Source organism: Castanea sativa, chromosome 9 (assembly GCF_040712315.1).
Source record: "Castanea sativa cultivar Marrone di Chiusa Pesio chromosome 9, ASM4071231v1".
Lineage (NCBI taxonomy): Eukaryota > Viridiplantae > Streptophyta > Magnoliopsida > Fagales > Fagaceae > Castanea > Castanea sativa.
The window spans coordinates 34,612,707-34,635,388 of record NC_134021.1 but is presented as its reverse complement, the minus strand read 5'-3'; the positions used below and the strand labels follow the sequence as shown (position 1 = coordinate 34,635,388).

General features: G+C 34.2%; 2 protein-coding genes across 2 annotated transcripts; both read right to left on the bottom strand.

The window, feature by feature from the left end:
• Positions 1-10: 10 nt before the first annotated feature.
• On the bottom strand, positions 11-882 carry LOC142609098 (uncharacterized). Its single transcript, XM_075780729.1, has 2 exons — positions 618-882; positions 11-444 (listed from the first exon to the last, which is right to left on the bottom strand). Exons 1-2 carry the CDS (start codon positions 880-882, stop codon positions 11-13), a joined length of 699 nt encoding a protein of 232 aa, XP_075636844.1.
• A 20,333-nt stretch (positions 883-21,215) lies between these two features.
• Positions 21,216-22,463, bottom strand: LOC142609097 (uncharacterized). The gene is made up of 2 exons (XM_075780728.1): positions 22,375-22,463; positions 21,216-21,663 (listed from the first exon to the last, which is right to left on the bottom strand). Exons 1-2 carry the CDS (start codon positions 22,461-22,463, stop codon positions 21,216-21,218), a joined length of 537 nt encoding a protein of 178 aa, XP_075636843.1.
• Positions 22,464-22,682: the final 219 nt, after the last annotated feature.

Genomic DNA, 22,682 nt, shown 5'->3' with positions numbered 1-22,682 from the left:
ACTTTAATGCCTATTTCTGAAGACATTCATGATAAGGCACAAGTCTTTCTTCTTTGATCTTCCATTTGTTTTGAATCTGAGAGATTATTAAAGCTAAGTCTCCGTATACTTCCAACTCCTTCACTCCTTGGCCTAAGGTTGCGTGTCGACCCATAATGCAAGCTTCATATTCCGTGGCATTGTTAGTGGTAGGAAAGTTAAGTCTGCCAGAAAATGGAATGTGTGTCTCTTTTGGTGAAATTAGGAGAACTTCAATTCCACTTCCGTTTTGATTTGTTGCTCCATCAAAATACATCTTCCATGATTCTACCTCAACCCCCATGATATCTGCATCTGGAAAGTCTCCTTGGATCTCTTCAGCTTCTTCTGGTGAACAATGGGCTAAGTGATCGGCAATTGCTCTCCCCTTCACAAATTCCTGAGTCACATACTTAATATCAAATTCTGACAAAAGCAAGACCCATTTAGTAGTTTTCCCATCTTATATGGGTTTTTCCATTAAGTATTTCAAAGGATCCATTCTTGCAATTAACAGGATCTTGTAAGCAAGCATGTAATGCCTGAGTTTACGAGTTGCCCAAACAAGTGCTACGCATGTCCTCTCTAATGGTGAATACTTTTCTTCATAAGGGAACATCTTCTTGCTGATGTAGTAAATTGCATTCTCCTTCCTAGTCTCTCTAGGTATCGAGCAAGTAGAGCCCCGATTGCTGTATCTATAGAGGTGAGATACAACAACAATGGCTTTTCTGGTGCTGGTGGGACAAGTATTGGTGGTTTCATCAGATAACTCTTGATCTTCTCAAAGGCTTCTTGACATTGTTCATTCCACACTATAGGGACTTCCTTCTTAAGCAGTCTGAAGATTGGTTCACACGTCATGGTGAGCTGGGCTATGAACCTGCTAATGTACTATACTCTCCCTAGAAATCCCCAGATCTCCTTTTCATTTCTTGGAGTTTCATCTCTACAATTGCCTTGATTTTGTCAGGATCAACTTCTAACAATTTTCTAGATGTAACTCCAAACGAGCATTTCTTGGGATTCAATCGTAACTTGTATAACCGAATCCTTTCGAAGAACTTCCTCAAAGCTGGTATGTGCCCTTCACGGTCTTTGGACTTCACTATCATGTCATCAACATAAACTTCTACTTCCTTGTGGATCAAATCATGCAACAGAGTGATGGCTACATGCTGGTAAGTAGCACCAGCGTTTTTAAGGCCAAATGGCATGACTTTGTAGTAGTATATTCCCCATGGTGTAATAAAGGAGGTTTTCTCCATATCTTCCAGAGCCATCTTGATCTAGTTGTACCCTAAAAATTCATCCATAAATGATAGCAGGGCATGGCCCACAGTGTTGTCAACCAATACGTCAATGTGAGGCAAAGGCAAATCATCTTTCGGGCTGGCCTTGTTCAGATCTCAAAAATCTACACACATTCTGACCTTCCCATCTTTCTTTGGTACCGAAACCACATTAGCTAACCATTCTAGATAGTTTGCCACTTTTAGGAATCCAGCATTGTACTGCTTCTCCATTTCTTCCTTGATCTTGAGAGTCCACACCTGCTTCATTCTTCTCAATTTCTGCTTGACTGGCTTCATGGTTGGATCTGTTGGAATGTAGTGCTATACTATATCTATATCAATCCCAGGCATGTCTTCATATGACCAGGCAAAGACCTCCTTGAACTCTGTCAGTTGTGCCACTAATGCATCTTTCTCTGAAGTGGTTAGAGTATCGCCAACTTGGATTATTTTGGGCTCTTCCTCTATTCCCAGGTTAATGGGTTGGATTTCTTCTTTTATAGGTTCTAGGTATCCATGTTTTAATTCCTTATTATTAAGAGTTTCTTTACCAACTTTAGAAATAAAAAAACATTCAAAGCCAGCAAATAAGGAGAATCAAAAATCATATTAAAAGGAAAATATTTCTCAACAGACTCAAGAAACTTAGCAGACTCAACTGGAAAACTATCACAAACAGACGTAACAGGAATAGAAATACTATCAGAAATAGACTCAATAGGGACAGAAACAACGTTCTTGGCAGAGGCGACTAGCAAAGCGGTCTTGATCTTCTTGGCAAAGGTGACTGACTTGATGGTTTTGACCTTTCTCACAGAGTCCTCCATGGGGTGGGCGGCTCCCTCCCATGCCCAGTTCTTCAACTCGGTCATGGCTTCCACAATGGCAGGTGGCTTCCAATAAGCTCCTTCTTCCCTCAGCATCAGTACTACGGGATCTACATCCATATAATCTGTAGCTTCTTCTTCAATCTCCATGTCTATAGGCTTGTCAGTCACAAAAGCATCCAAACGCTCTATTCTATCCACCCATTCATCAAATAATTCGTGCTTACCTCTGTTTCCCAAGTAGATGGGCTAAGGGAGATGTTCAGGCTCACCTTCTTCTTCCTTCTCATTATTACGTTTAGCATTCACAAGTGTGGTCAACCTGGCATCTATGTCATCCTCCTCTTCGATAGCAAGCGAACTTGGTTTTGAATCATAATACGGCCCCAATTTTGGATTTTTTCTTCCATGCTTATCATACCTTGGGCCATACCTTGAGCTAACATGAGTGATATCACTCCAATCTGAAAGGTGCTCATAGAGATATTCTTCGTGGTACATTCAATTGGCTTGTGCATTTTCTTCTCTTGCATTCTCTAACACATTCACCAGTCTATATTGATCACTATCAGTATCGCTCCACCTGTTAGCTTGGGCATTGTCTTCAATGTCTTGATCATGATAGTCCACATCACTATCATATTCTTCATAGAATAGGTTTGCATCTTCATCTTCTCTATCACTAGGGAGTTCACCCTAATCATCACCACTATACAGGTTATCATAACTTTTGTTGCTACTGTCTTCACTATCAATGCTACTGTCATCATCATCATGTCCACTATCATTGTTGTTCCTGCTACTACTACTATCACTCTTGACATCGCTTTCATCTTCATCTTCATCATCACTAGGGGCTACTTCCCTTTCCTCATCTTCGTTATGGGATCTTAGTTCATACGGGCTCTTCAATGCATGCTGACTAGCTTCCCAATACTCCTCATCTTCTATGTTACGAATATGATCCCCAAGAAGCGTGGTTATGGTGTCAGGATCCATGTAATTAGCTCAATCAGTAGGAACCCACGTTGTATCTTCTTTCTTCAATTCTAAAACCTCTTTGTGGCAGTCTAGTAGTATCTTAAATCTAGGTACCATTGTCTTTGTCACAGGATCAAATCTTGGTTTAGGGAACCCCCAATAACGTTGACTCTCTCTGGCTTTTACGAACTTCCCATTTAACATAGGAGTGTAGGGCTTTAGAGGTTCTAGAGGACAAGGGAGTCCTTTCGGTTTGGCTTTGGCTCGAGCCATCTTTCTCACTTCTATCTCTAACAAATCATCATCAATGGGCTTGTAGTCTAGCCCAAAAAGTGGTGCGGCAGTAGGGATCGTCAGGTTCTAAATAGTTGGCTTCTTCACAGTTCTCCCCAAATTCATCCCCAAAAGGTAATTCATTTTCCTCATCATTGCTATCACATTATTGTTACCATAAGGAGAAAAGTCCATTGGGATCTTCTTAACTTCTCTTTCTCTCTTTTTAGAAATAGGCCTTTCGATCACGAAGCCATCCAGAGTCAATGGCTCCTTCTCAGAATCGATACCATAAACGTGTTTAGGCACGATCAGAGTATCCCCATAGATGGTCACAATAGCTCCTTCATATGGAAATTGAACCTTTTGATGTAGGGAAGAAGGTACGGCCTCCGTGTCATGAATCCACGGTCGCCCAAGGAGCATGTTGAAGCATGAGGCTATGTTAAGGACCTGAAAATACACTTTTTTGACCATTGGTCCTATGGTAAGCTCCAAAGTTATGGTCCCAAGACCTCTCTTCTACTGTTGTCATATGCCCTCACGTGTTGCATAATATCTTCGATACTAAGGCCTAAAAAGCTTGCAGTCTTCAATGGACACACATTTAAAGTGCTTCCATCATCTATCAAAACCATCGATATACTCTTCCCCATGGAATCTACAATGATATGCAAAGGGTCGTTATGGTGCTTCCCCTTCTTGGTCAGATCCTTGTCAGAATAAGAGAAGGTGAATTCCCTATTTATGGACCCAATCATAGCATTCAAATCTTGGGAGGCTGTGGTTGTAGGGACTTGGATTTTGTTGAGAAGGTCTACTAGGTTTTGGCGGTGTTTGTATGAGGCCATGAGTAAACCCCAAAGAGATATGTTGGCTTGTGTCTTCTATAGTTGCTTGAGGACTTCATCTTCCTCAGCAAGTGTCTGTTGGGTAGATCTATTTAAGGCTTCCACAGGGTTGTCGTTCCCCAATTATAGGGGTTTAAAGTGTCTCGCTCCCCTTATGATGTGGGTAATTTTTGTTGGATCATTAAGGTCAGTGTCTTGGGGTTTGAAGTGTCTCCCCCCGTTTATGGATGTTTGGTTGTTTATTTGGGGTTTGAAATGTCTCCCCCTATTTGTGGATGTTTTGTTATTTATTTGGGGTTTGAATTGTCTTCCCCCACTTGTGGATGTGTGGCAATCTCCGGGTTCTGATTCTTCATTCCATATGTCATATTCTACGGCAGTGGTAGATGCCCTATCCATCAATTCTTCCCATGTCATCATGAAGCATGGGTAGGTCACAAATCAGGTTGTATGGATCCTCCTTATTCTCTGCTTCAATCATCAAGCAATTAATCCTTAGTCCTTTCCCAAAGTTGTGATTGGGCAAGGGATTGTTAGTTATGCTAGGCCTTGTAGGCGGCGTAATCACTTTGTTGTCTATTAAGTTTTGAATTCCATGACGAAGGGTGAAACAACGGTTAGTGTCATGACTAGGGACTTGGTGGTAAGCACATCTTTTATTTACATCAAACCTTGAGGGAAAGGGGTTGGAATTGGTCCTGGGTCTAAAGGCTTCAGTAACCCTTTTGCTTTCAGCTTATCAAACACTTGGCTCATGGGCATGTACAACTCAAGAAATTCTCTTTTAGGCCTAGGCCTTTGTGGTACTTGAACAGGTGCAATAGGCACAATCAATTGGTATGAATCATTTTTATGAATATTCGAAATTTCTGCAATCTTGGAATTAGATCCTATGTTCTTTCTAAACCTTGGTGGGTTATCAGTTTTTATGGTTCCATTGTTTAAAGCATCCTCAAATTGGGTTCCGGTAGCAATTAAAGCTTTAAAATTAGGAAAGTATTGTGCAAACAAATACTTATGATACATTGGTAACAAATTCTTTACAACCATGACTAATTGTTCTTCCTCACTATGCCTACTTATCATCTGTGCGGCCTTAGCTCTCCACTTGGTGATGAAAGGGGAGAAGGACTCCTTTGGCTCTTGTTTGGTAGTTTCAAGGTCTCTTCTTGTGATGTCAACTTCTGTATTGTACTTGTTTTGCTTGTGTAACTCTTAACAGATGTCCTCCCAACTTCTTGCTCTTGCATCATCTAGATTAAGGAACCACCTAAGAACGGCTCCAATTAGGGTGCTTTGGAACATTTGAGAAAGCACTTCCTCAATCTAAGGGTTGCATAGCCTTCATGTACATCTTCAAATGGGACTTTGGATAACCAGTCCCATCAAACTTGTCAAGTGTTGGCAGCTTGAAATTGGGTGGCAATCTTGCATTAGGGAACAGTGAGAGAGAATCGTAGTCCATAAGGTCCTCCAGCTTATGAGCTCTTCTAATCATCTCCTCTATCTTATTCATCCTTTCATTGATTTTCTTCTCATTCTCTACCACTAGTGGATCATGATCAATATTATCCTCCTCTTGACTACTCTTCAAATTCTGGAACTGTTGCATCATACAACCCATGTCTTCCCTCAACTGAATTTGACTAGCTAACATAGTGTTCAGTAGCTCTTGAGTGTTCATGGGTTCCTCTGTGTTTGGGTATTCTCTTTCCTCGGCCATAGTGTGGGGAGCATCAAACTTCTGGTGGCTTGAACTACCTTGGAGGTCGAAGATGGGGTTGTGGTGTTGCAGTAGTGGAGTTTCTTCTATGCTTGACGGCTTCAATATGGTGATGGAAGTGATAGGCTTGGAACTAGAGTTGTTGGCTTGAGTGTCGGACTTAGGTTCTCTTTGTAGCCTTCCTTTAGATCTTGACCAAATTCTCCCCTAATGACAGGCTTGGTCAGGTTAATCAAAGCTAAGACCTCATCCATGTTCATTATTCAACCAAAACAAACACACACAACATGCAATGCATTTTTAACCGAGTCCAACCTAGGGATAGGTTCTAAGTCATTACATTGTAGGGTGGGTTTGTTGTTTCATTGTTTCCCATAGGTAGGACATTACACCTCCCAACTTGTAATGTAATGAACATTGCGTTGGTCAACAGGAAATGATCCAGTAACTTTGGGCTATGAGTTGGTGAGTTCACCACTGGGTATACCCAAATCTAATGAAGATCGGTGATCCATGGTTACTACCACCACAAAATTGTTAAAAAAGGGTGCATACATATTGTTTGGATGGCACACACGATGACAGTTAAGGAAAGATTGTAACAGACAATACATACAACAAAATATCATACAACATCCCATCAAACATTAATAAAAAAAACACCAACTATATCATGCAAGACCATGCAAAACAATGTGTTGGGGGGACCACAATTTAACTCCCTACAACCACTCTAAAAATAGGCCCACGTGGTGTGATGTCGAATGCCATAAAAGATTTAAGTGTGTCTTCCTCATCACCAATTGGTTTTGAGGTGAAATGACACATCTCACGGTCCGACACAATGGTACATATTTGGTCACTTAAGTCTAATACGAAGCTTAGCCCTTGACATCCCTAGCGGAGTTGCCACTGTGAGAGACTGGGAAAATTGCCTCTCAAAAAAAGAGAGATTTTTTAGTGCTTTTTAGGGCACCTCTTTTTTTGGGTAAATGGTATGGAGTCGCCACTTATTTTTTATGTACAAAAAATAAGAAAAACTAAAAAAAATTACATGACTGAATGTTCCATTCATTGATTGAATAAATAAAAATACACCTTCGAAAATTTGAACTTTACATGGCTTTGGGTCCTAGTTACAATCTACCAAATATACATGGCTTTTTGTCCTAATTACAATCTACCCAAAATAAATAAAGATAAAGCTAAGTCTACTTAACCAAAAATCTAAATACAGAGGCTAAGTTATGGAATAGGAAGGTGTTAGGCACCCATTCTGCCTAGACAAAGTCTAGTCTTCTAGACTCTTGTGACTAATGTACCAATTTATGCATGTTATGTATGATATGTTGAACATATGAAAGACAAACACAAAATCATTTATGAACGAAATCTCTCCTTTTGAAAAGAATCAAATCTATTTTAGTTGGTAAAAAAAATTGATTTTGATCTGTCAAAATATCTGACCTGTTTTGTAATATATAAAAAAGTGATTTTTTGAGATAAAATTCAAATCTACTTTTGTATGTGTAAAAAGAATGATTTTTGAAGATAAAATTCAGATTTGTTTTTAAAGAGATAAAAAAGTGGTTTTGAGTTTTGTAAAAGATCAGGTCTATTTTGATGATGATGAAAAAAATGGTTTTTATAACAGAAAAAGCAGATCTGTTTTTGTATTTGAAAAAGATATGTTTTTTTATGGAGAGGATCTCATTCATGAAATTATTTCATGCTACTTGACTCAAATAAAACAAACAACAATTCACGATCTCTTTCTTTATTTTAAAAATCTACATGTATTAGAAAAATCAGATTTATATCTAAAGAAGATGCAAACTTCGTTTTCATTTTAAGAAAAACTTAGATCTACATCTAAGAAAGATGTAGATCCACTTTTTTTTTAAAGAAAAATTCAGATCTACATCCAAGAAAGATGTAGATCTGTTTTGTTTTGAAGAAAAACAGTTAATTGTATGCAAATCTTTAAAACTAAGAAATAGATTATAGCAACAATAAAAACAAGATCATATTTTCACAATTTTCATTAACAACGAAGCATATGAATTTTAAAAAAATAATAATAATAAGAGAGCATGCATTATCACGATTAAAGAAACATAAGAATAAAAAGGGTTAGAGAACAACCTCTTGTATGAGCACACTTTGTTCTTGACAGGATGTTTTAGGGTTCAAAGAAATTTGTTCAATTCTCTTTGAACCTAAAAACCCTAATTTAAGTAGCAACACTCAAAGAAGTGATCAGGAAATATGAGGGATTTGAGATCCAAAAATGTATGCCTCTCAGAGTGTAGCCAAAAGATGTTGAATTATGAGGTTCAGTCTCTATTTATAGAGGTCAAAAATTCCTAAAAAATAGGTATGGACGACTAGGGTTTGAATTCGGACGCATCCTTTTGCAAAAAAGGTCGAAAAAGGGTGTACATTATCGTCACCCGAAGGTCATTAGGCCAAAGCCCAACCAAGGAAAATTCGGCACTTTCAAAGTGCCGTTCGACACTCCAAAAGTGCCAAATTGGCTATTGGAGTCCAAACGTGCTTTCATGTTCGGGTGCCAATTGGACTCTCTTTCTAGGGTTTTTTGGCTGATCCTTGTACCTAGACATGTTTTCATCCTCCGTCTATGATTTTTTATCTCTTTTTTGGACAATTCAAGCTTTTTAAAAACAATTATCTTGAATCATTATCTTGACCCATTATCTTGTAAATAAATCCCTTAAAATAGATCTTGATAAAGTTCAAATTATCCACAATTTTATTGTTATCCAATCATCTCTTTTATTCCAATGCATGCATCTCTATTTTAAACACTAATTATCAACCAATCACAAATTTATTTATTTAATTTTAATTGCTTGACCAATCAGAATTAATTTAAATTAATCGTGTGTGGTCTAATCTTCCTAGACACAATGCATATGGACCATGCAAACATGATCATGCGATGTCTTTCTATCCAATGATCCGATTTGAAAACCGAAAACACTGTTGGGAATGTTAGAATCTCAAGATCATTTTCATGATATGTAATGAATGACATGATGCAAAGAAAAAATGATGTATGTAATGCAAGAACAAAATGATGCATGAAATGCATGAACAGAATGATGCATGAATGATTTTTTTTTTTTGTACATGGATGGTCACTCCAGTCATTCTCCTTGATTAAATCATGGGTGCAAAATCGAGTGTCTACACACACATTATTTATATGTGGATTATTAATATGGAGCATTCCTTAGATGTTTTTTCATTAAACCTTTCGCTTCACCAAACTTTGCATTCATGTGAAATTAATACTAATTGTCGACGCCTTGCCGCTGCTTGACCACACATCACAGCAATGCTTGCGGTCTTTTTATTTTGAGTGTGGAGGTGTGTCGTACCTCAAGTGTGTGACTAGAATATGAGTCAATTTTAAGGAAATTAAGGTTAAGTGAAGTCGCCATCGATCATTGGGTTTCTCTAGGTGTGACTGGTCACTTGACTCTATTTGATTTTATTACCGATCCTAGGCTAAGAAAAATGTTGTTTTCCTAATCTAATGTGGATGGGTCAAAACTCTTGATTCTTGAGTTCAGAAGTCTGGTTTTAATTAGTATTAAACCATATATTGATTATCTTAATATACTAATTATACACACACATATTATTTATATGTGGGTTGTTAATGTGGAGTACTCCTTAGATGTTTTTTTCAATTAAACCTTCCACCTCACCAAACTTTGAATTCATGTGAAATTATTACTAATTAATAGTCAATTTTAATTAGGATTATACCATATATTGATTATCTTAATATACTAATTATACACACACATATTATTTATATGTTGGTTGTGAATGTGGAGTACTCCTTCGATGTTTTTTCATTAATCCTTCCACCTCAGCAAATTTGCATTCATGTGAAATTATTATTAATTAATAGTCAAGTTTTAGTTAGGATTAAAGAATGTATTAATTATCTTAATATATTAATTATACACACACATTATTTATATGTGGGTTCTTAATGTGGAGCACTTCTTAGATGTTTTTTAATGAAATCTTCCACCTCAACTTAACATTCATGTGAAATTATTACTAATTAATAGTCATGTTTTAATTAGGATTAAAGCATGCATTAATTATATTAATATACTAATTATAAACACATATTATTTATATGTGGGTTCTTAATGTGGGGCAATCCTTAGATGCTTTTTTTAGTAAACCTTCCACCTCACAAACTTTGCATTCATGTGAAATTATTAGTAATTAATAGTGATGTTTTAATTAGGATTAAAGCACATTTTAATTATCTTAATATTCTAATTATCCACACATATTATTTATATGTGGATTCTTAATGTGGAGTGCTCCTTGGATGTCTTTTTATTAAACCTTTCACCTCACCAAACTTTGCATTCATGTGAAATTATTACTAATTAATGTTCATGTTTTAATTAGGATTAAAGAATGTATTAATTATCTCAATATACTAGTTATACACACATAATATATATATTTATATGGATTTTTTTAATCAATTTCCTAATCACAGTTGTTAAGATAATGAGAGGTGCTACGTCCACAACATTTTTACAACATTTTCACAACAAATCATAGGTGGTTAGTTATTATTGGTTCAAATTTGAACTTAACACTAAGATTACTTTTTTGCCCCAATAATAACAACCAGTAACAACCTGCCACTTAAGATTTGTTGTAAAAATGTTGTAAAAATGTTGTGGACATATCATTTCTCTAAGATAATAGTTATTTATAAACCCAGATATTCAATAACCCATCACTTAAACCAGTTCGGGTATTTAATTGGATTGTTTTTGCACTTGACCCCATAAAACTCGGTCAAACCTGGTAGATTTGAGGCAAATTGTGCAACTCAGTTGGGTTTGTACAATCCAATTGGGTTTGTGGGTTTTGTAAAATTAAATTACATTTGTAGTTTTACTTTGTTACTTCTTAATTGTTTAATGTGTGCTAACCTGAGAATTCAAAGAGGAAAAAATCATTATAAAAAAATTAAAAAAAAAAAAAAAAACACAACTCTCTTCCGTTTGCATTTAGGGTATGTTTGGTACACTGAATGGAGATTACGACATGAATTATAATCTTTATTACTATGAATAAAATATGTTGTAATATAATAACTAAACCTACTCATATGTTTGGTTGTGAGTTATAAAATTAGAATAAAATTTAAGATTTATTTTAGGAAATATCTTACTCATACAATTATATCTCCTTAAAAATTGTTATTTTTTAAATTTAAGATAGATATATGTTATTTTTTACAATTTTTTATTTTTATAATTGTTAGATATATGTAGAAAGTTTGTTTATTTGGAAATATATTAAGTTTTGAAATTATTGCACTTATGAAGTAATAGCTAATACAACCCTTTTAAAGAGGAATAGTTATTCCTTATTTTGAAGAATAGCTATTCATAAGGTATGACTATTTCTTGTAATAAAAACATAACCAAACTAAATAATTGCTAAACTATAGAAATAACTATTAAATTGTAGTGCTTATTACAGTCTACCAAACATACCCTTACAATTTTTGTGTCTATGTCTAGAATCCTCCTTCCATCAAAAGAGTACTATGTTATTATCATTTCATCACTTCTCAATTTTCACCCTATTTGATTATGCATCAATTTTTAGCTCCTGACTACGCTAGTACACTTTCCACTTTCAGGTTTCAGTCGTAGCCCATAGATACTTATATCAATCTTTGTTTTTGTTTTACAATTTTAGGCTTTCAGGATTTAAAGGGTGATGATACACGAAAATCAATAGGCTGAAATACTTTGGGCTACGGTAATGGCTGTGAATCCTGAAAAGAAAGAAGAACAATCAAAGGTGACCGGTGTGACCCGACCAAGGACCATCCGATGGTTAAGTCAGTTTTCTCTCTAGAACACAAGGATAGAAGATAGTGAATGGTTAGGACTTACCTTGGGTGGATGGGATTTACTCCTTCTATAGAGAGTTAGATGTGGGTCTACTTGTTTGAATCCACCATCATCGTGGGTGATGTTGGTGGTTAATAAAAAAAATGGGCTATATGGAGCGAAGTATGTGGAATTCCTTTCACATATCAAGCAACATGTCGTATTTTGTTTATGTGAAACTAATGGAGGATTTTCCACAAAATTCACAAAGTATAATTTGGTTGTCCATATACTTAGTTGTCTGTAGGTAAACTCGTCTATGTAGAACTTCCTTCACTGGATCACTTGGTTATTAATGGACGAGTGTTTGTGCATGTTCTTGTTCTCGGATGACTTGATCTGGGCATGGTTAAACTTTGGACGATGACCAAGGACGCTTAAAGCCTTAAAAGCCCATTGATCCCCATCAATGGGCTTTTAAGGCTTTAAGTGTTTTTTTTTTATATGCTTATTTAATTTTTTATCTTGTAGTATGAGTGCGTGACCCTAGTTGCTCCTTTAGAAGATTTTGTAATTATGTACTTGTTTATATATTTAGCTGACTTGGTCTCATACTTATATATATATATATATATATATATATCAACCTTTTTATTTGACCCTAGGTGACCTATTGGTTAAACTAGTGACCCACAGACCTAGCTCATAGATTGAGTCTACATCCGGTCCGAGTTTAATAACTATGATTAAGATGCATTTAATGCTTTATCAAATAATATTTTAATTATATATATATATATGTAAGATAATAAATGCATTTATTTCATTAAAATATGATAATTAATTAGTACTATGTAGATGATAGGCCAAAAACGTAATGACCCCTTATGATGGATTAATTGATTAATTAGCCAAGTTTAATTAATTAATCAATTTAACATGCAAACGCGTGGTAGCACATACAATCACCAAACAAATAAATGCAACAGAAATTAAATTTGACACGGTGATTTGTTTACGAATGGAAAAAACCTCCAAGGGAAAAATCCCACCGGGTGATTTTAAGGTCACCATTCCTAAAAATCCACTATTATCAAAACAAGTGGTTACAAGTAAAGGAATCCCAGTACCTTATACTAACCTACAGTTGAACCCTTACCCCAATACCCAATTGGACTTATTCTGTAGTGACAATCTCTCCTTTTGATACACGGCTCCCAGTACGTGACTAACCAATTGCGCGGATCCTAGTACGTGACTTCAATTACCAACTTGAGAAAGATGTTGGCTGCAAAGTTCTTCTTCTCTTCAATAGATGAAGATTGTGAAGTTGTTTGGTCACAAAACCCTAAGGTGTACAAACATAGTAACTTCTTCAAGAACTAGGGCAAAACTAGGTTTTTAGTCACACTTGTGGAATTATGCTCTTGTGCAATTGTACTCTCAGCTGTGTAACCAAATACAGCCCTTAAAATAATCATTATATATGTTTAGGGTTGTGAAAAAAGAAAGCACAAGCACATAATCACGAATTGGAGTCAAAACAAATCTTAAATTCTGTTTTTCATAAACCTCGATAGATGTCTATCTGTCGAGCTGCTGTCGAGCCACGAGCTTCAACAACTCTATAGGTCTCGATAGATGCTAGTTGTCGAGCTTTAATGAACAACACTTTCTCAGCTTGAATCTTGGACAGACTTGCATAGCTTCAATACTTAAACTTGAACTCTTGTTCCTTGAAGTATTAAACACATTCTAGATCTACTCAATTACAAGTAAAGTGCGTTTTGTCAAAGGATTAGCCAATTACATAAAATATTGACATATGGTTCTAACAATTAATCACATATGTCCTAACAATAGATGTAAAAGCCAAGTTTGGTGAGGTGAAAAGGTCTGTTTGGTTAAAGGGATTGAAAATGGAGAGGGGATGGAAAAATGGAGAGATAGAAGAAATTTTAATTTTCTCTCATGGTATTTGGTTGGAAGGATCGAAAAGTGAAGAGATGAAAAACTCTTTTGTTTGGTTAAAAAGAAATATGAAACAATAGAAAATAGAGTTTATATAAATGTAATATCATGTTCCTATTAGATAAAACAAAAAATAACACCTTATATTTTTATTTAAAAAATTGTATGAATGAGTATTTCAACATTGGTTGCCAATTTGTAAAATTAATTTTCCGGACCAACATCCACAAACCACTTGTCTTTTCTCTCTAATTTGGAGATTTCATTTTGGTGGGCACAGGGAGAAAATATCTGGGACTCACCCAAATCTCTCCAATTTTCCACCCCAACCAAACAATCCAAAAAACCATTTTCTCTCCACCATTTTCATGCCTATTCTTTTCACTATAATCAAACGGGTCCTAAATGAAGAACTAAGGAATAACAGAACCTCTTACTCTCCCACAAAAAAAATAAGGAATTTTTTGGGGAAATGTGATTTTTCAATAACCATGAATTTTATTTTTTAAAGAAAAGATGATCTTTTAGTGGAAAATCCAAGAAACCAAATATTTTGTGGTTAAAAATATTATTTTAAATGGAAAATCAAGGAACAAAGACTTTTTCTTTTTTGGAAAATATATTTTTTAGCTAAAAATTAAGAAATTGAGAATTTTTGGTGGAAAATCAAGAATTCATGAATTTTTTGAGGAAATATGATTTTTTTTAGTGGGAAATCAAGAAGCCATATTTTTTTTTTTTTTTTTGCACGAGAAATATGATTTTTCATTGGAAAATCAAGATACCAAAAGATTTTAGATGAAAATATGATTTTCTTTTCCAATCGTGTAAAATTGGGAGGGAATGGGAAAATTCTTAGGGCACATTTGGTAAACATTAATGGTGATTACATAGAAATATGAATAGGTATTACAAAGAATACAGGATGGTGTAATGCAATGCTTATTACTATTTATTTGTTTATGACAACACAAGATTATAACCCTAGAGACAATGGCAGGAGAGTCGGACCCATTCATTTTAGTTGCAATGATGGAAAATTAGGAGGATATAAAATGGGAAAGAGATAGAAAAGTGGGAGAGTAGAAAAGATTTACATTATGTTTGGTAAAAGTTTTTGTTTTCTATTTTTAACAACTTTTTTTTTTTTGGGAATATAAGGAAAAAAAAATGTTTTCTTGTGTTTTTAAAATCAAAAATATGTTTGGTTAGTTGAAATTAAAAATAAAAATAAAAGTTTTTTCAAGGAAAAAAAAAAAGTTTTCTATTTTCAACCTTTACATGTTTTCAATTTCCTTTATAAATTGAGTTTTGAGAATAATTTTTTTTTTCTGTCGATTTTGAGTTGCCAAACAAATTTTTTATTCTCAAAAATAGAATATTGTTTTTGGAAACAGAAAATATGGGGGAACAAATAGTTTCCAAACATAGCCTTAATTTTCTCTCATATGTGTTTGATTGAGAGGATAGAGAAGTGAAGAGATAGAAAACTTATTTATTTGGTTGAGAAGAAAAATGGGAGAAGAGAAAATGAAGCTGGCAAAAATTTATAGTCATGTCCCTATTAAATAAACTAAAAGCGACACATTTTTTTAATTAAATTTTATTGTATGAATAGTACTTTATTTATACATTTAAATTTTTTTTTAAAAGGAAGTTTAAGAACCCAAAATTTAAATAAATAAATAAATAACCAACTAAGTGTTTGAGAAAAGAAAGGATAAGCACATAATAAAAGAAAAAAAAAACTAAAGACAAGAAAAAGACAAGAAAAAGAAAACGAAGATAAGCACGAAAGAAGAAATAAAAATTGAAGAAAAGATCAAGCATCAGTTGTTCAGCACAAATGAAATAAATAAATAAATAAAGAGAACAGAATGAACAACAAAAGAATCCTATCAATAAAAAGACAAAAGAAGCAGAGAATAAAATAACCGCCAAGCTAAAAAATTTTGAACATTAGCTCGGGCAATTTTGTCCAAAATATTGCCAAGCATTTTCTCTCATGTTTTCACTTCGATTGTGGGTGATTCAATTTTGGTGGGCCCAAAGAGAAAATTGCCGAAACCCACCACTTTTTCCCTCTCCCATCCCTCCCAACCAAACACACCTATTATCAATTTTCTCTCCTCTATTTTCTATCCACCCTATTTTCAATCCAACCAAACATATCCTTAGTTTTTCCACTGACCAAACTTGGCATTTATGTCAAAGTATTACAAATTAGTTGTAAAATTTTATTGAGATAAATGCATTTATTATCATGCATCAATTATCTTGGTATACTAATTATTAGTAGGGTCATTAATACACACATTGGAAAAATACTCTTTTCTTTAGTGGCCACTTTTTTATACTTCCAAAATTAACTCTAGTACATAACTATTAATAATCCACTTTTTTATTCGGAAGATTCTTAGGTACTCTGAAGTATAAAGAAATTGTATTCCCTCCCCACACATGAATGGTAGATCATACCATGAATTTAATGAGTAGACCCAACCATGAATGTGAGAGGAGAGAGTATTATTCTTCATGCTCCGGAAGTACCTAAGAATTACTCTTTTTATTCAATCAAGTTCTTTTATCCACTTCGGTTCAATGATTCTGTTAAATATTTAACTAAATAATAAAAACACATTTTTCATATAAAAAAAAAATACTCTCCCAGCATTTTCCTATTAACCAAACAAAAAAGGAGAAAAATTTTCTTTTCCAAATCTCACAGCATCATCCACAAACACTAACACAGCCCCTTCCCTCCGTTTAGTTTATTGTAAATATTAATCAATATATTTCCCCCTTTCTCTGTTTAGTAAATTGTAAATATTAATCAACAAATGTATTTGGACTAAAAAATCCTATCATTTGCTTTTAGAGCACTTAAAGTGTTCGGTGAAATGCCTTAACCTTACATTTCGTAGTGGGCAGAATTTACTGAAATTTTAATTATGTTTTTATTAATTTGAGATCTTTTTATTTTAGAATTTTTTTTGAAATGTATTTTTTATAGTTAGTTGGATACATAATGAAATCTTCTAAGAAAAGTGGATGGAGGAGGTCTTGATTGAATAAACTTGAAACTTAGAAGACACAATGAAATGATAGAAAAGCTAGAAATTTGAAATAAATTCTACAAAAACTTAGAGAGTGAGTTTTGAATTTTTGTCAAATTTTAAAATTTAAAATTCAATTCAATAAAATTAGGACATTAAAAAAAGGTTAAGGATATAAAATAAAGTTAAAAACTTAAAACTCAAGTTCAAACTTCATAATTTTAGGACACACATTTTATGCTCAAATTAAAACTATTTGCTGTCACGACTTAAAAATGTTACATTTTAATTAAAAATATATATATGAGTTTTCGATCACACACGTGGCATATGTGATATATATAAAAGGAATTTCTATAGTTATTTTATTAATAATTTATATAAAAATTAATTTATTTAGAATACTTATTATTATCATCAAAATTTTATTATGAATTTGAATATGTCATTCTTCTTCATATTTAGTTGCTTTGCCAACAATTGAAACAAAAGCCATCAAGAGACAAAAGTAAATTTAATAAAACATGCCGTCAATAATGTAAAAAATAATTGTGCACTAGAATCAATAAAATAAATAAATAAATAAATGTGTGCTATATAATTACAAAGAGTATTAATAGGGTAAATGTATTTATTATTTTGTATTAATTACAAGCGAAAGATTCAAATTTTAATTATTTTAATGCTAACAATTTGTGTTTCCTCTTTCATAATACAACTGAAGTCGTTTTCCTTACTATATGTGTACTATAAGATAATTCTTTAAAAAATATTTCAAAATGTACCATACATCACGCAAGACATTAAGTATGAAAAATCATGGATATCAATTGCCAAATTACCTTCTAGCTCGTTGATGTTATCTTTAGAAACTCAGCAAAGACTTCTTAAATAAAAATATGCCTTTTATTTATTTTCATTATGGTGAATTCATTTGTGCTATCACAATAGGAGTAGCACTCTCCGGTTACAACAATATACATAGATTGTGCGTTAAGAAGCACAAACCTTGAGCAAAAATTAAAATGTTGGTTTTGCTATTTTTGCATCGCAGCAAATAGGAACAGAGGGGCACGGACAGTGAATATCAGCTCTGGACCCCATGGCTAATGGCATGGTTATGAACATGATCACTAGGAATGCAAACACCAGCTTAATAAAAAGTTGTTCCATAATTGGTGAAATATTAGACTTTTGTTTTGATAATTTGAACTATCAATACATACATATATATATATACACACACACACACAAGAACCTAACATGGGAGATCACGAGATTCTGTAGACTCTAATGTGGAGCATTCCTTATAATTTTTTTCATTAAACCTACCACCTCACCAAACCTTGCATTTATATCAAATTATTACTAATTAATTGTCATGTTTTAATAAGATAAAAGCATTCATTATCATGTATTAATTATATCTAATCTAATAATAGAGTAATACACAGCCACAATATTTTTTCAAATGGTTGACGTGGCCAACTTTTTATTGATTTTTATCTAGACCTACCATTAACATTATTTTTTTATTTATAAATAACCATTCACCACTTCAGCCGTCTGTAAAAAAATTTGTAAAAAAACTTGCATCTCTAACATTACTCCTAATAATATTACTGTATTAGTTACGGAAGCCTAAGCTTAGACTCTGTCATATTTTAAGATGATTTGGACACATGATTCCAAATGGGACAAGTTGTTCATCAAAAAAAAAAAAATGGGACAAGTTAATTAGTCCATGTCAATTTCTCTAATGTGTTGGTTGTCACATGTCACTAATGACTATTCATTTTCATTAAATGCTTATCATGAATTTATATATCTATAATTAGCCACATTTATTTCCTACAATTAATCTATGAGATTTATATTACCTCTTCACATTTAGATTGTTTTATATTTGTGAGTCTCAGTTAGCTTAATTATTAAAGGCTCTAATGGTTGAATAAGAGATCTGGAGTTTAATCCCTTCCTACATCAAAAAGACAAAAACTACTTGGTGTCTTGATCATTTTTGAGAAAGTGGTGTCTTAATCTGATGATAAAAGAGCTATCATCAGGAGTGGACTCCATAAGTTGTAACTATCTTTAAAAAAAATCGTGGTATCTAATATATCTATCTATGTATAATATATTATAAAAGTTGGATCCTCAAATCGAAGAATGCACACAATAATAACACGTGACCTTTTGACAATGCATAAAACAATGACACATCATATTTTGTAACTCTTTTTTTTTTTTTTTTTGAGAAGATCTTTTGTAACTTAATTAGTTCATCTATTTGGTATATTATGGAAAAATAATGTCACGTGGCAAAAATTATTGGTAAATGCCAATTTTTTTGTCATATGTCATCAATAAATTTCATCATTATAATAAATATCCACTACAAGCCCCTTTAGATGAAATTTTTTAAAAAAAAAAATCTTTAAATACATACTAAAAATTTCACCATTATAATAATTCCTAAATAATATCTACTTAAATATCCACTATTAACTCCTTTAAATGCTCTATCAATTTGTTTTTCCTTTTTCCCCCTAAAATAGGTTTTATTTTCCTCTTAAAATTATTCCTAAGAGGCATTTTATTTTTATTTTTTTGTAACCTAAACGACATGTTTTTTGGGGGGTATTAAATTCTACATAAAATTTTCCTTAAGATATCACTGTGAAAAAAAAAAAAAAAACAGCCGTTTTCCTACCTATATATTTCTCCTTTTTTTTTTTTTTTTTTTTTTTTTGAGAAACAAACACACACACACACACAAAGGAGAGGAAAATGGGTTCTAATATTTCTCTCATCTAATTGAAGAAAGAAAAAAACTATAAATGTTTTTCTACCTATATATATATATATATATATATATGAAAATATTGACAATGAATATGAAAATATGGAATATAAAATCTAATTCTCATTTATAAAGGTGTGAGAGACTGCGCTTCTTGGGGGATGCCCTCAAAAAGAGATTTAGGTGCTTAGGGCACCTCTCTTTTGGGTAATTGTGTGGAGTCTTGAAGAGCTTAAGGTGGATGTTGTTGAAAAGAACACTCATCTTGATCACCTGCAAAAGAGAAGTGATGAGCTCTGCATCCTTCTTGGAAAGGCCAAGGGAGAAGCCATCAAGGAATTTAGGGCGTCTAGCAAGTTCACTGATCTTTTAGACAAGAACTACACTGCTGGTTTTGAGGACTTTCACATGGATGCCATAGAGCGTTTCCTTGAGGTGGACTTCAGCTCTATTAGGCTTAATATTAATGATGCAAGCTCTCTCCTCCAGACGAGTTCTGAAGATATTAATATTGAAGACGATACTACAACCCAACTTGCTCGTGACGACCTTAAGTCTGGAGAAAATCCCTCCAGTGGTTTGTAATATATTTGCAATTGTCTAACTTATTCCTTATTTTTCTCTTATTTTTTATGGGATCTGTTGTTTTGGATCCTTCAAATTTATCTACGTGCATTTGGCTCGTCCTTGTTTTTAGATGAGTCTTGATACAATTGCCTTTTTTAGGCTTAACTTAAGGGTTTTTGGATGATGGTCGTCTACCCTTTTATTTATGAATGTTTTTATCCATATAGTTATTGTTGATTTTAGTTTCAAGTGTTTTCAGTCTATGTTAGGACTTTTTTTTTTTTGAAAAAAATATATATATTCCTCGTCCTTACATTTATTTTTTGGAATTTCACTTGGTTATTCCTATTTATGGTTTGGATTGGCTGGACATGTCGTCCATGGGAAATGTCACATGCATGTTTTTCTTTCGTCTTTAATTTTTTTGATGATTTCTATTAGGAAGTTTGTTCTTTCCCTTGTTCATTGCCTCATGACAATTTGCCCCCTTCTTTTTACTAAGGATAGCTTACAACGAGATATCTCTGCATCCAGAGATTTTAAACGTCTTTAATTTCAATTAGATGTTAATTTCATAGAATCATAAACACTTAAATTAGGAAATTCAAGCTGCTTTATATACATCATCTATACATAACATCGTCCGTGGACATTAAGGAACATAGTATATAGCATCTTCCAAACATTTCGTCCATGATAATACTTAGTCCTTTTTTAAGCAATTCAAATTACTATATATACAAACGGACATTGTTCATGACACCATCCATAAACATAACACATGCTGACAGCTAGTGTTTTTTAGGGAATTCAAATGCTAGAAAACATAAGATACTAGAAACATAAATACTGAAATATAACATAAGTAGATCACTAGACCATTAGCAATCTTTAATCGCCTCCATGCTAACCTTCCTGATGAGTCCTTCTCACTGGTAGTACTTCCACAAATGTTCCACATTCCACGGGTGTTCCAGCTTTCGTCCATCTAGGGCCTCCAAGTAGTATGAACCTCGCCTTTTGGAATTGATAACTCTATATGGTCCTTCCCAATTAGGTCTCAACTTTCCATGAGCAGGGTCCTTAATGGCAAAGGATACCCTTTTTAGGACGAGGTCCCCAATATTGAATTGTCTCAATTTTACTAACGCATCATGGTACTTAGTCATCAGGTTCTTATAACATGCCACCCTCTTTTCAACGTCCATCCTCACCTCATCAATGAGATCGAGGTTTAGACGGAGTTGTTTCTCATTTTCCTCCTCCTCATAATGGGCCACCCTGTAGCTTGTTAATCCAACTTCCGCTGGTATCATTGCATCACTTTCATAGGTTAGCTTAAAGGGGGTTTCTCTAGTAGGAGTCCTTATTGTCGTCCTACATGCCCAAAGGACACTGAGTAATTCATCTAGCCATATCCCTTATGCCCCCTCAAGCTGAGTCTTGATGATCTTCAGCAAAGATTGGTTTGTAACTTCAGCTATCCATTGGCTTGTGGGTGGGCAGGTGAGGAGCAGTGACTCCTGATTCCTAACTGCCCACAAAATTCCCTAAAATGTGCGTTGTCAAATTGTCGTCCATTGTCCGAGACGAGTACCCTAGGGATCCCAAAACGACAGATAATATTCTTCCATACAAAGTTTCTGACATTCTACTGAGTGATTTTTGCCAAGGGCTCTGCTTCCACCCATTTGGTGAAATAATCAATCCCTACGACAAAGAACTTCATTTTTCTTGCCCCCATGGGAAAAGGACCAAGGATGTTAAGTCCCCACTAGGCGAAAGGCCAAGGAGCCACCATTGGAGTGGGGTATTCTGATGGTCGTCTAGGGATGTTGTTGTAGCGTTGACATTTGTCACATGCTTTGGCATAAGCTTTGGCTTCTGCTTGCATGGTCAGCCAATAATACCCTACACGAACTATCTTGTGGACTAAGGATCTAGCCCCTGAATGGTTTCCACAAGCTCTTTCATGGACGTCCCTCAAGACGTAATGGGACTCGTTTGGAGTCAGACACCTCAAGTACGACTGAGAGAAACCCTTTTATATAACACCTTGTCCATGAGGACAAAATTCACAGCTTTTACCCTTTGCTTCCTTGCTTCTTCTGTGTCTTCAGGGAGTATTCCATCTTTAAGATAAGACACAATTGGGGTGGTCCAATTGGCAACTCCATCTATCTGATTTACTTCTAGAATGTCTATGCTCGGAACATATTGGACTTTAACTTGATCACCTACCTTCTCGTCCGAAGATGCTGTCTTGGCTAAGACGTCAGCTTCTTTGTTCTCTTCCCTTGGTATTTGTTGAAATTGGGTTGCTATAAAAACTTTGATGCACTGCTAAACTTTTTCTAATTATCTCCTCATTCATTCTTCTTTGACTTCGCACGTCC